General features: G+C 49.0%; 1 protein-coding gene across 3 annotated transcripts in view; it reads right to left on the bottom strand.

Moving 5' to 3' along the window:
• ARSG (arylsulfatase G) overlaps positions 1-12,433 on the bottom strand; it is a 108,296-nt gene that overhangs the window by 37,518 nt on the left and 58,345 nt on the right. For all 3 annotated transcript variants that reach the window (XM_055332819.1, XM_055332836.1, XM_055332829.1), the window contains exons 3-5: positions 6,430-6,617; positions 3,355-3,402; positions 1,148-1,259 (exon numbers count right to left, since the gene is read on the bottom strand). In XM_055332819.1, coding sequence (XP_055188794.1) covers positions 1,148-1,259; positions 3,355-3,402; positions 6,430-6,617 — 348 coding nt within the window. The remainder of the gene's footprint in view (positions 1-1,147; positions 1,260-3,354; positions 3,403-6,429; positions 6,618-12,433) is intronic.

The following is a 12,433-nucleotide window of genomic DNA, read 5'->3' as shown; positions in this document are numbered from 1 at the left end:
AGTCAGGTCATGTGGATTGCAGACAAACATGCAGAGTGCCTAGACTATAACAATTTCTCAATAAATGGCCATTATTATATTAACTATTGTGTTATTAAGGAGCCAGCTGAGACTGTCTTCCCTCGGTGGCTCAGACACCTGTGACCTTATAAACAACCACAGAGCATGGGCTGAGCAAGCAGGGCACCTGGTTTGTGTGACTCTATTACCTGAATAAAATTTAGCATCTTTTTCTTTTTTTAAGATTTTATTTAATTTATTCATGAGAGACATGCACAGAGAGAGAGGCAGAGACACAGGCAGAGGAAAGAGAAGAAGGCTCCATGCAAGGAGACTGATGCAGGACTCGATCCAGGGAATTTGGGATCAGGCCCTGAGCCAAAGGCAGATGCCCAATAGCTGAGTCACCCAAGGCTTCCCGCATCTTTTTCTATAACAAACGCACTACATGCTCACTGCTGAATATTTGGAAAATACAACAAGAAAGAAAAAAGAAATAAACCCACAACCAGAGGGAGTGAGCCCGTTACCACTTTGACTGATTTCCTTTGAGTCCCACTCGGTAGGGCTGTGAAGGTGTGGATACAGAGGTAGTTAAGATCACACTGCTAATGATTTGTTTTCTGCTTTTTTTCCTTACTAGTATGGCTTGAGGATTTCCCCATCTCATGGAATATGATGTTCAAGCATCCTGTTGAGTGACTGCATGGCATTTCAGAGCTGGAATGTTGGCTTCTTTGTCACGGGGACTGGAGGGTGGGGGGAGATTGTAAGCAGCCCTGTGTGTGTTCTTCCCCTTTCTCTATCCCTCATATGTCTGGTGTCTAGGCCAGATGAGTAGTCTAGCAGGCAGAGGGGGAGGGAGGCTTTACCAGGGTAAGTCCATGGCAGCACCAGGCTCTTCCCAGCTGAGCTAAAAAATCCCAGGAAACTGGACAAGTCCAATAAAATAATTTTGCTGACCTCATCTTTGCTAAAAGTTTTCTCACTCCCCATGCAAATAATGCATTTAAATTTGCACTAAACATACTCTTTTTTTACTGGCTTAATTGTCTCCTGTGACCTTCCTCATTTACTCCTAATGGACTACACCCTTAGGACTTCACCTTGCTCTGGAGCCCACTGCCAGTTCCTTAGATGGGATTACCTTGATGGTCTGTCGCCCCGTGGACACGCCGGACAAGGAGGGTGGTTGTAGCCTGGGGTATCAGTGCAGCCCATATCATGGCTATATGGGATTCCAAAGTAGTAATCAAAACCTGGAAGAGAAGCAACTGGTGAGCACCCCCACTTGGCTTCTGTTCTATGAGCCTGCATTCTTACACCTAGGACAAAAATTTAATTTTCTATGATTTAATACTGCAGTGCTATGGAGTATGTAATTAAAAGAGGATTTGATTAATATCCCTTTGTAGTATGCAAAGAAAATACCTTGCTGGGTTCTGGCTGTAAGACTAGATTTGCAAAACATCTTGGGATTAGAGTTAACCCAGAGTGGGAGGAAGTGGAGAGAAGTATTGCACACCTACCGTCCCCAGGGCAGTTATGAACACACTCGCTAAGTATTTAATGAAAATCAAGTACATACATGGCACTTTAAGGAATAAAATACTCTGCCCTCAAGGGATTGAAGGCGAAGTAAGATATATAGATTAAACTATAAGAGGTTTGGATGAGGGTAATGGAGTATGGGACAGTGCACCAGGAAAGGGGTATAAGAAGCAGGAGGGGACACAAGTGAACTCAGAGAAAGGAATCAAGAAAACCTCTGAATGCCCGAGGCAGCAGAGTTTTTGAGACTATCTGGTCCAAGGACACAAATGTATGGCAGGTGCTCTCTCTTCTCAGTCCCAATGGGAGACACCACAAATCCAAAATGGCACCACTTCCTGCTGAGCAGGATCCAGTCTCAGGATCCATCCCCCCCGCACCAGACTCCAGAAACACACACTCAAGTTGTCAACACCTCAATCTAGCTCAACCTCCTCATTTGTCAAGGAGGAAGCAACATGCGGGAAAAATAAGGTCTGTGGTCATTTTTAGTGGAAACGCCAGGTCTTCACTTCCTTCACCTGTCACTCTGTAAAAAGCATATGTGGAAGATGCCATGGAAGCCCAACTGAAAAACAGGGCACAAGGGAAGACAGGGGGTTGGAGGGAGCCCCAGAGGGGAGAAAGGAGTTGGACAAGGTGTTGGCCAATGGGAGCCCAAGGCTGAAGGCTGGTTGGAGGCCGATTCTCTAGAAGCCATTGAAATGCAAAAATCTTCAGAGGCAAACAGTTCCTCACGTCTAGGAGAGAGCACTGCAGCCTCTTCCCATGGAGCTAGAGGGAGATATTGGGGCTTGGGGGAAAGTCTGCAAAATAGAGAACCACATTTAAGGAAAGGGCCACCCATTTGCTGATAAAATAGCAAGAGCAGCTGGGAAGCACATGCCAGGGAGGAACTGGGGAGAAGCCTCAGAAGTTGAGATCATGATAAATCACTTTCAAGAGAACATCTGTGGGTTCCCATCTGAAATAGAAGAGGCGGGTCAGGGAGGAGCGCAGAGGTGACCACAACTTTGGAAAAACCATCAATAATTTGGAGAATTGGGGCAGCCCCTGTGGCCCAGCGGGTGCCGCCTTCAGTCCGGGGTGTGATCCTGGAGACCCGGGATCAAGTCCCACGTCAGGCTCCCTGCACGGAGCCTGCTTCTCCCTCTGCCTGTGTCTCTGCCTCTCTCTCTCTCTCTCTCTCTCTCTCTCTCTCTGTGTGTGTGTGTCTCATGAATAAATAAATAATCTTTAAAATAATAATAATAATAATAATAATAATTTGGGGAATTGGACATTCAGAGAACTCATCAATCAGCAAACTGATATTCAGATAACTGGCTCAGGCAGCTTGATCCTGGCCTAATCCCCAAGGCCAGAGAATCAGGAGTCTGAGGCTGTGAATAGCTGCAGCAAGAAGGCAAGAGGGAACATCTCCTGTTTGAGTTTAGGGCCTGCTTCGGTGAACCCGCTGGACAAGCTTGACTTCTTCGCACACTAGACGGGTCAGGAACTCACAGGTGCCAAATGTGTCCCAAGATGTGGACACTTGATGGGCTCACGATGAGAAAGCCAGAGGGCTGGCAGGCACCAAGGAGGGGCGGGGGGCAGGAAAGATGCCAGGAGAGAAGAATGTGAGACGACCAACGGGAGCTCTGGGTCCCCCAAATGCTCTTAAGTGACCCTGAGATGAAGATGCCCTAACTCAGGAGGGATGTGCCCCAGGAGCAGGATGGCTTCAACATTATTGGAGTCCTATCCCACCAAGGTCTTTGCTTTCTGTTTCCCAGGTAACACGTTCCCCCAAAGAATTCTTACCACGGAAGTTGGGGTGATAAAGGCCATGGTGCCCGAGGTGCCATTTGCCTGTAGGAAAGCAAGAGAGAGACGTTCAGAGGAATCCCCACAGGGGCTCCCAGTGACTTGGGGGGGTTGATCACACATACTCGCTCCTCCATCAGTGTTGCCCTTGACAGAGGACAAGCAGAGACCCTGCAAATGCCATGTGAGAGCCAAGCCTTGCTCTCTGGGACTCAGAGGGACCCCAAGGGGACAAAAAAAGCAAGCAGGGATGACTCAGGACCTCTGCAGGAAAGCACACAGAGAAAAGGAAGACAAGCCTTTACTGGGGGCCCAAAGGAGCCAGCAGGCTGAGCTTCTGCTCCTGCAAGAGGGCTCAGTGCCCACAGCAGCCCACGTCTTCGCACCTGCTCTGCCCTCCTGTGCAGGGGACCTGCAGAGGCCCAGAGGACAAGCGTGGGGCCCCGGACAGCCGTGGAGATGCCGGCTTCCCTCCTGGTTCCATCACCTTCCTCTCTGGCCACCAGCAGCAGCCCGAGGAGGCCGGACCGAAGACCACCTCCCCCTCCCAGGGCTGTCCCAGCGCAGAGATGCTCACCTGGACTCCCACGGCTGCTCCTCACTCTGTGCATGTGTTTGTTCAGGGGGGAGAATGACTGTGTGATGTGTGCCAGAAGCCCTGGCCCTGTTTGAACTCCCCGACCTGCTAATTCTGCTCTGAGGACCCCAGGGAAACCACCCATGAGGCAAGGGGCAAAGAAAAGAATGTGGTGCAAAGATTGAAAGAGGGCCATTGAATGACACCCAAGGGAAAGAAAGAAACGGGCCACCGAGGAAGCATATGGCTACGGAAATTATTTCACGTGGTCTGGGCAAAATACTACCAAGCTATCTTTTAGAGGCAAACACACGTCACAAAAGGTAATAATCAGGGAATCTAGGGAAAGGGCATGTGAGTGCCTATTGTTCCCTTTTTGCAACTGCTCTGTAGGTTTGGAAACATAATATAGGTTTGGACTAAGCATTACATGGAAACCCTAACTTATATTAAAGTGTTTAACTTATTTCTAAAATTTTTGAAACTATTGTAAATATGTAAAATTATATTACATAGAAACATAAAACAATAGGCAGGGGCTAAAAGGAGGATCAAGTGGTGTATTCAACTAGGTAAAAATGAGACACCTGGGTGGTTCAGTGGTTGAGCGTCTGCCTTTGGCTCAGGTTGTGACCCCGAGGTCCTGGGATCGAGTCCCACATTGGGCTCCCTGCATGGACCCTGCTGTCTCCTCTGCCTGTCTCTGCCTCTCTCTCTCTCTCTCTCTCTGTCTCATGAATAAATTAAATAAAATCTTAAAAAAAAAAACCTAGGTGAAAACACATGACCGTGGACAAGGTTAGAAGCAAAGTGTGGGTGGGGCAAAGGGTCTTGATGTTCTTTTGGGGGGGGGTTGATTTTCTTCCCATAAGCATGCTTGGAGGAAGTGCATCTTGTCAACACATGGTTGTAGTTGACTATTCTCGCTCTAATTTGCAAAAGGTGGAATGAGCAGTGAGGGGAGACCGGAGCCCCTGAACGGTTAATATGTAAGCAGCTGCTCACTTGGAGTTCAAAGGTATGAAGAGGGAAGGGTGAGTGAGATCCACCTCAGCTCAGGAAGATCCCAGTCCCCTGTTGCCTCATGAAACTTTAGAGTTGGGGAGCCCCAAGGGCCAAACCCTTCCTGCCTGTGAGCATGACTCGGATGCAAGGGATGGGGCCGCTAAGAAGATTCAGCCCACAGGGAGGCTTCACAGTAACGATACCTGATACCTCGGGGTATGGCCAGAAAGGGATTGAAAAAGCAGGATCTTAATTTATACCTCCTCCCACTGGGGCTTGCCCCCCTGGGACCACGAATGCCCCACTCCACTCTGTAGGAATTGGTCGGGCTCCTTGACCCAGAAGAGGAGGAGGCAGGCCCAACACCCAAAACTGGAGCCTCCTGCAGGTGAACATGGGAGCTCCAGGCACCGGTCACTGCCCCCGGGGACCCGCGCTGCCATCCTGCTGGTTGCACAGCCTCCCTTGCCACTTTGCATACTGGAGAGCGAGGCAGGAACCCCCACGGGACCCCCACGGGGCCCAGCGCTCAGAAAGTCAGAATAACAAGCACAGGCAGCCCGAGGACGCCGCTGGGACTGGCGCGTTGCCTTGGCCTCCGGAGGGAGGAGCAGCAGTGAAGCCCAAGCATCAGAGCAGTCACACCTGTCTGGACCCACATGCTCCTGTCTAGGTAGCACCGAGCTCAGCTTTCTCACGGGGCCAATCACGACCTCAGAAGGCATCTCCGTACCCTGATGCAAATAAAAACCTAGCCCGCTGCCACGCATGTAGGAAATGTTGAGCAAGAGGGACCCACAAAAATCCTAAAAGGCCTGTGTGGCAGGTGCTGCTGCTTGCCTGACCTGCCCCCATGCCTCTCCCACTCATCCCGCTACCAGAACTTTGGATTTGTTAGGGGATCAGAGACACGTGCCCCAATCCAAGCCCATCAGTACAACCCTGAGCCCGGCCTCCCAGGCTTCCTTGCAGCGGAGCGTGGCCACACAAATCCACCAATAAGACTTAAGTGCATTTCTTTCTGCAGGGAAGGTGGGGCGAGTCTGAGAAAAGATTGGCCTTCCGGGTAGAAGCCAACACACGAGGCCTGCACCTCCTCCCCGCTGTTTTTCCTCCCGTGAAGCCAGGTTCTGGTGAGTGGTGCAACCAAGAGCAACAAGCATGAGGACAAAAGCTACCATCCTACAGATAGCAGAGCAGAGAAACAGAAATGGATTTCTTGAGCTGCCGAGCCAACGAAGGCCATCACTCACCTCTAAGGTTGTTATAATAGAAGGAAAATACCTACCTCCATGTATGGTTTCGTTCCCTGTTAGGTGTTTTCAGTTACTTACAGCTGAAAGCTTTCCAACCTTACACAGCAAGAAATAAAGACAAGCAGAGAGGAGCAGAAGAGGTGGCCACATGCCGGGGCTACACAGAGACGAAGCAGGCACTGCAAGAAGTGTTGTGGGAGATGGGGATCCCAGGCTGTGGAGCATCGGGGTTACCTATCATCCCCGTGACGTAGCCGGCTTGCTGCAGCACCTCAGCCAAGGTGGTCTCGTTGAGCGGAAGGCCCCCCACAGAGGTGACCGCAAAGTTGTGCGTGACTCCGTTGCGGAGGCCAAGCCGGCCGGTGAGCAGGGAGGCCCGAGAGGGCGAGCAGGTGGAGGCAGCTGCGTGGAAGTCCACAAACCTGCCGGGAAAGAAAAGGGGTTGGGGTCCCTCCATCCACAGAAAGCCAGGCCAGGAGAAATTCAATTCCCACCCAGGTCCCAGGATTCCAGTGTTGGGAAAAGCTCAAAGACCACCCTGCAGAGGGACAGGTTAGGAAAATGAAGCTCAGAGAGGTAATGCAACTAACTCAAGGTCACATGGCTGGCTCGGATTGGTTTAATCCGGTATATTTATGGATCCTCTTTATCCAAAGTTTCCACATTTTGAATTCATCGACCTGCTAAAATCTGTATCTCCAAAATCAATACTCGTGGTTCTTATGAGGTCACCCATGGTCATTCCAAGGCGTTCCAAAACTTCCCCATATGCACATCCCTAGCTGAGGATGACAAAGGTGACCCCTTCTTGTTTTGGCTTTCACACTGTAAGCAAGTGTCCTACTTTCCACAGTCTACTGCATGCTATAGTTTTTGCATTTTTGTGCTTTCTGTTGGTGATTCTACTGTTTAAAATGGCAAAATGGGGATGCCTGGGTGGCTCAGCTGTTGAGCATCTGCCTCTGGCTCAGGGCATGATCCCGGGGTCCTGAGATCAAGTCCTGCATGGGGCTCCCCGCAGGGAGCCTGCTTCTCTCTCTGCCTGTGTCTCTGCCTCTCTCTGTGTGTCTCTCATGAATAAATAAAATCTTTAAAAAAATAAAATAAGGGGATCCCTGGGTGGCGCAGCGGTTTGGAGCCTGCCTTTGGCCCAGGGCGCGATCCTGGAGACCCGGGATCGAATCCCACACCGGGCTCCCTGCATGGAGCCTGCTTCTCCCTCTGCCTGTGTCTCTGCCTCTCTCTCTCTCTCTCTCTCTCTCTCTCTCTCTGTGACTATCATAAATTAAAAAAAAAGAATTAAAAATAAAATAAAATAAAATGGCAAAATGGCCCTCAAGTGTAGGGATGAAGGGCTGGCTACTACAGCCTTAGAGAGATACAAGTGCTAGATAAGCTTCATTCAGGAAGGAATTACAGTATTGTTGGCCATCAGCTCAATGTTAATGAATCAAAAACTCTGTTAAATAAGATGTCATTAAACAGAAACACACAGAAAACAAGGTTCTGGGGGTGCCTGGGTGGCTCAGTTGGTTAAACATCTGCCTTTGGCTCAGGTCATGATCCCCGGGTCCTGGGATGGAGCCCTGCGTGGTGATCCCTGCTCCGCAGAAAGTCTGCTTCCCCTCTGCCCGTCCCCTCCCCTCGCTCATGCTCTCTCTCTTGCTCACTCTCTCTTGCTCTCTGTCTCTCCCAAATAAGTAAAATAAATCTTTAAAAATAAATAAAACAGGGTTCTGTACTGATCTTTTGACAAAAACGTAACAAAAGGCCCACAGGAACCTAACTCTGTAGATGCCCTAGAAGCAATGGTTCAGTATTCCGTAACTCAGTGTTCTCAGTGACTTTATAGAGCAACGACTGCCAATAACAAGAACCAGCTGTATTTATTACACATTGCTGGATGCTCAACCCTTTTTTAGATACTGTGGAGAAATATATAAGAAGTCTAGCCATTTCTCCACCATCAAGAAATATGAATAAACTTCATGTCACTCGTAATAGGGCAACTGCCTTGTGTGTCTCCTGATGGGATGATAGGAAGTTGATCTCGTCAAGGATTCTTTTTATTTTTAAGATTTTTTTAAAGATTTTATTTATTTATTCATATGAGAGAGAGAGAGAGAGAGGCAGGGACACAGGCAGAGGGAGAAGCAGGTTCCATGCAGGAAGCCCGACGTGGGACTCGATCCCAGGTCTCCAGGATCACACCCTGGGCTGAAGGCAGCCCTAAACTGCTGAGCCACCCGGGCTGCCCTCATCAAGGATTCTTGTCAAGAATATTTAAACTAAAAACAAACAAACAAAAAACAAAAACAAAAACAAAAAAAAACAAAATAAAATAAAATAAAAAATGAAAAGGGGATCCCTGGGTGGCGCAGCGGTTTGGCGCCTGTCTTTGGCCCAGGGCGCAATCCTGGAGACCCGGGATCGAATCCCACGTCGGGCTCCCGGTGCATGGAGCCTGCTTCTCCCTCTGCCTGTGTCTCTGCCTCTCTCTCTGTGTGTGTGTGACTATCATAAATAAATAAAAATTTAAAAAAAAGAATATTTAAACTGAATCTAATCAGACCTCTGGACCCAATGTCCAGGTTATAGGAAATGTAACTAATAGAAGAACAAATTAAATGACACCACAAGGAAATATTCTAACAAACCATTCTGCACATTCTATGCCATCCTACAACTGGTGCAGTTCTTCAAAAAGTCAATATCCAAGGGAAAAATGAGATAGAGGGGGATATTCTATCCTACAGGACATTTTTTTAATAAATTTTTTTTAATTTTTATTTATTTATGATAGTCACAGAGAGAGAAAGAGAGAGAGAGGCAGAGACACAGGCAGAGGGAGAAGCAGGCTCCATGCACCGGGAGCCCGATGTGGGATTCGATCCCGGGTCTCCAGGATCGCGCCCTGGGCCAAAGGCAGGCGCCAAACCGCTGCGCCACCCAGGGATCCCTATCCTATAGGACATTAAAGAGACAAACCAAATGTGATACATGATCCTTGGCTGGATCCCAGTTCAAATATACTTACGGCACATTTGAGGGCTAATTGGGGAAATTTAGGGTGGGCTGGATGTAAGATGACATCAGGGGATCACTGTCCATTTTCTTGATTATGACCATGTAGAAGAATGTTTTTGTTCTTTTTTTTTCTTCCGGTTGCATTGGCATAACATTGTATCCACTGACAACATAATGATTTGTCACATGTATATACTGGGAAGTGATCGCCACAGTAAGTTTGGTGAATGGCCATCACTTCCCATAGCTATGATTTTTTTTTTCTTGTGATGAGGATTATAAGATCTAGTCTCTTAGCAACTTTCAAACATACAATACAGTATTGTTAACCAGAGTCACCATGCTGTCTACTACATGCCTAGAACCTTCTTATCTCATGACTGGGAGTTTGTACCTTTTAACCACCTGCACCCGTCTCCCCCACCCACACCCCCGCACCTGCCAATCTGTTCTCTGCATCTGTGAGTTTGGCTTTTTTAGATTCCACATATACATGAAATCATATAATATTTGTCTTTCTCCTTTTTTTAAAAGATTTTATTTATTTATTCATGAGAGACACACACACAGAGAGAGAGAGAGAGAGGCAGAGACACAGGCAGAGGAAGAAACAGGCTCCATGCAGGGAGCCCGATGTGGGACTTGATCCCCAGTCTCCAGGATCAGGCCCTGGGCTGAAGGCAGGCACTAAACCGCTGAGCCACCTGGGCTGCCCTGTCTTTCTCCTTTTACCTAACATCATGTCCACAAGGTCTATCCATGTTGTCACAAATGGCAGGATTTCCTTCTTTTTTACAGCTGAATAGTCTCCTGTGGTCTATGTATACCACATTTTTTATTACATTAAGAATGTATTTTTAGGGGCACCTGGATGGCTGTGTTTGAGCATCTGCCTTTGGCTCAGGGTGCGATCCCGGGGTCCTGGGATCAAGTCCCTCATCAGGCTCCCTGCAGGGAGCCTGCTTCTCCCTCTGCTTATGCGTCTGCCTCTGTGTGTGTGTGTGTGTGTGTGTGTGTGTGTGTGTCTCTCATGAATAAATAAATAAAATCTTTTTTTCAAAAGAATACATTTTTATTACACTAAGGAAGTTATTACACTATGAATGTTTTTATTCTTAAGAGATGCATGCTAGAGTGTTTATAATAAAAGAGCACAAAAAAAAAAAGAGCACAGCTGCACTCTTCACATGGCTCAGGAAAAACACCACCACCTTATTTATAGATAGAACAAGGACAAACAAAAATGGCAGAATGGTATTAACGGTTGAGTATACTGGTGTTTATTTGACTATTCTTTTCATTTTCTTTTTTTTTTTTTATATTTTATTCATTTACTCATGAGAGACACAGAGAGAGAGGCAGAGACACAGGCAGAGGGAGAAGCAGGCTCCATGCAGGGAGCCTGACTCAGGACTCGATCCCAGGTCTCTAGGATCAGGCCCTGGGCTGAAGGCGGCACTAAACCGCTGAGCTACCCGGGCTGCCCCTCTTTTCATTTTCTTTCACGTTTGAGATTTTTTTTTAATATTAAGAAGTTAATAATGCTTAATATTGTAAGTTTCAAAAGGATGTCGATCCGGAATCTAGAACGAGCAGGGCAGCAGCAGGGTTGGGAGCTGAGGTGGACCAGAAGGTAGGGAGGGGAGGGAGGGGTGGAGGGGTGGCTTCAGGTACAGCCTGGCACATTGGAAGTGTGCATGTCGGGGTGCCCCAAGCCTGGGTGGCAGGTCAGCACAAAGCCCCAGGTGTGGTGGGATGAGAGACTGGCCCACAGATGCCAGGTCAGCACAGCAAAGCAGGGCTCCGTGCCTCTCCCCTCCTCTCCACATAGGACCCATCCTCCCCCAGCAGCCAGGGGGGGCTTTATTTTTTTTTAAGATTTTATTTATTCATTCATGAGAGACACACAGAGACAGAGAGAGAGGCAGAGACACAGGCAGAGGGAGAAGCAGGCTCCATGCAGGGAGCCCGATGTGGGACTTGATCCTGGGTCTCCAGGATCATGCCCTGGGCTGAAGGCAGATGCTAAACCACTGAGCCACCCAGGGATCCCCACCAGGGGGGCTTTAAAGTGCCCCTCTGACCACTGCTTAATACCCTGAGATGATTGCCTGGTCCACTCTCTAAACACCTGGTCCCCCACAGCCCATCTTATGGGCCTCCCCTTCCCTCCCTCCATGGGCCCCAGTTCACAGTCTTCTGTTGGGTCTGCAAAGTGCCAGCTCCTTCCCAAGGTCAGCCTCGGCCTGGCATGCTCTCCTGCATCTTTGCATGGCCTTTCCTCCCCTCTTTCCCTGCAAGGGGGCCTCTGCTGTGCTCTAATCAGGCACCCTGGGGCCTACTTGGTAGCACTGACCCCAACCACAATCATCTGGTTTATTTTTGCACCCTTTCGTTTTGAGTCATCCTTCCTCCATGCAAGCTCCCTGTGAGGAGGGCTTTGCCTACGTTGCTGGCTGCTTACCTCCAGCTCCTAAAATACAGGGGGTAGGGGAGGGGAGAGGACGGAGAGGGGAGGGAAGGGGAGGTGTCTTCCCAGCAACTTCATGGAACATGCAACCAAACCTCAAAATAACCATTACTGGGAAGTGTGATTGGAAGGGGGGGGGGGTGCGGTGTGCAGAGGAGCAGAGTTTCCCTGAACAGGTTCACCACAAGTTTTGGAGGTTGCATGGGGGTTGCAAGCATTAGTGTCATGATGTGAAGGGCCATGAGATAGGACATCAGGGACCTGTGTGAGAGCAAGGGGGTGAGGTCGCAGAGAGCAGTGCATGTTTAAATACTCCCTTCCCATGTGCTGCAGAGCCTGGCAGGCTTGCCTCCTGCCACCTCCATTCAGGCCTCTGGCTTCTGCCATAACCCCTGGACGGTGGTGGCCCCAAACTACTTGACAGCAGCTCTCAACTGAGACCCCACCCAGGGCTGTGCTTGCTTGGGGTGCTTAGACCGACCTGGAAACATTTTTTTTTTCTATGCCCTCATAGAAGCCAGCCTGGGACAAGAAAGCGGGGGAAGGAAGGCATACAAATCCCTGTTTCTCTGAGCACACAATTCTGGCAGAAGACTTGGGACAGAGGGGGTTAAAACACAGTGCTTAGAAGGGACCCCACCTACAGCCTCTCCCCAGCCACCAGGGCCAACTTGCCTAAGGAAAGCCCTGGAAGTCTGTCATGTTCTCACGCCCCTCCCAGATGCTCTATGACGCAGCTAC

The sequence above is a fragment of the Nyctereutes procyonoides genome, unplaced genomic scaffold (genome assembly GCF_905146905.1).
Source record: "Nyctereutes procyonoides isolate TBG_1078 unplaced genomic scaffold, NYPRO_anot_genome, whole genome shotgun sequence".
NCBI lineage: Eukaryota > Metazoa > Chordata > Mammalia > Carnivora > Canidae > Nyctereutes > Nyctereutes procyonoides.
Note: the sequence above shows the minus strand (reverse complement) of the source record. Positions and strands in the feature narration are given on the sequence as shown.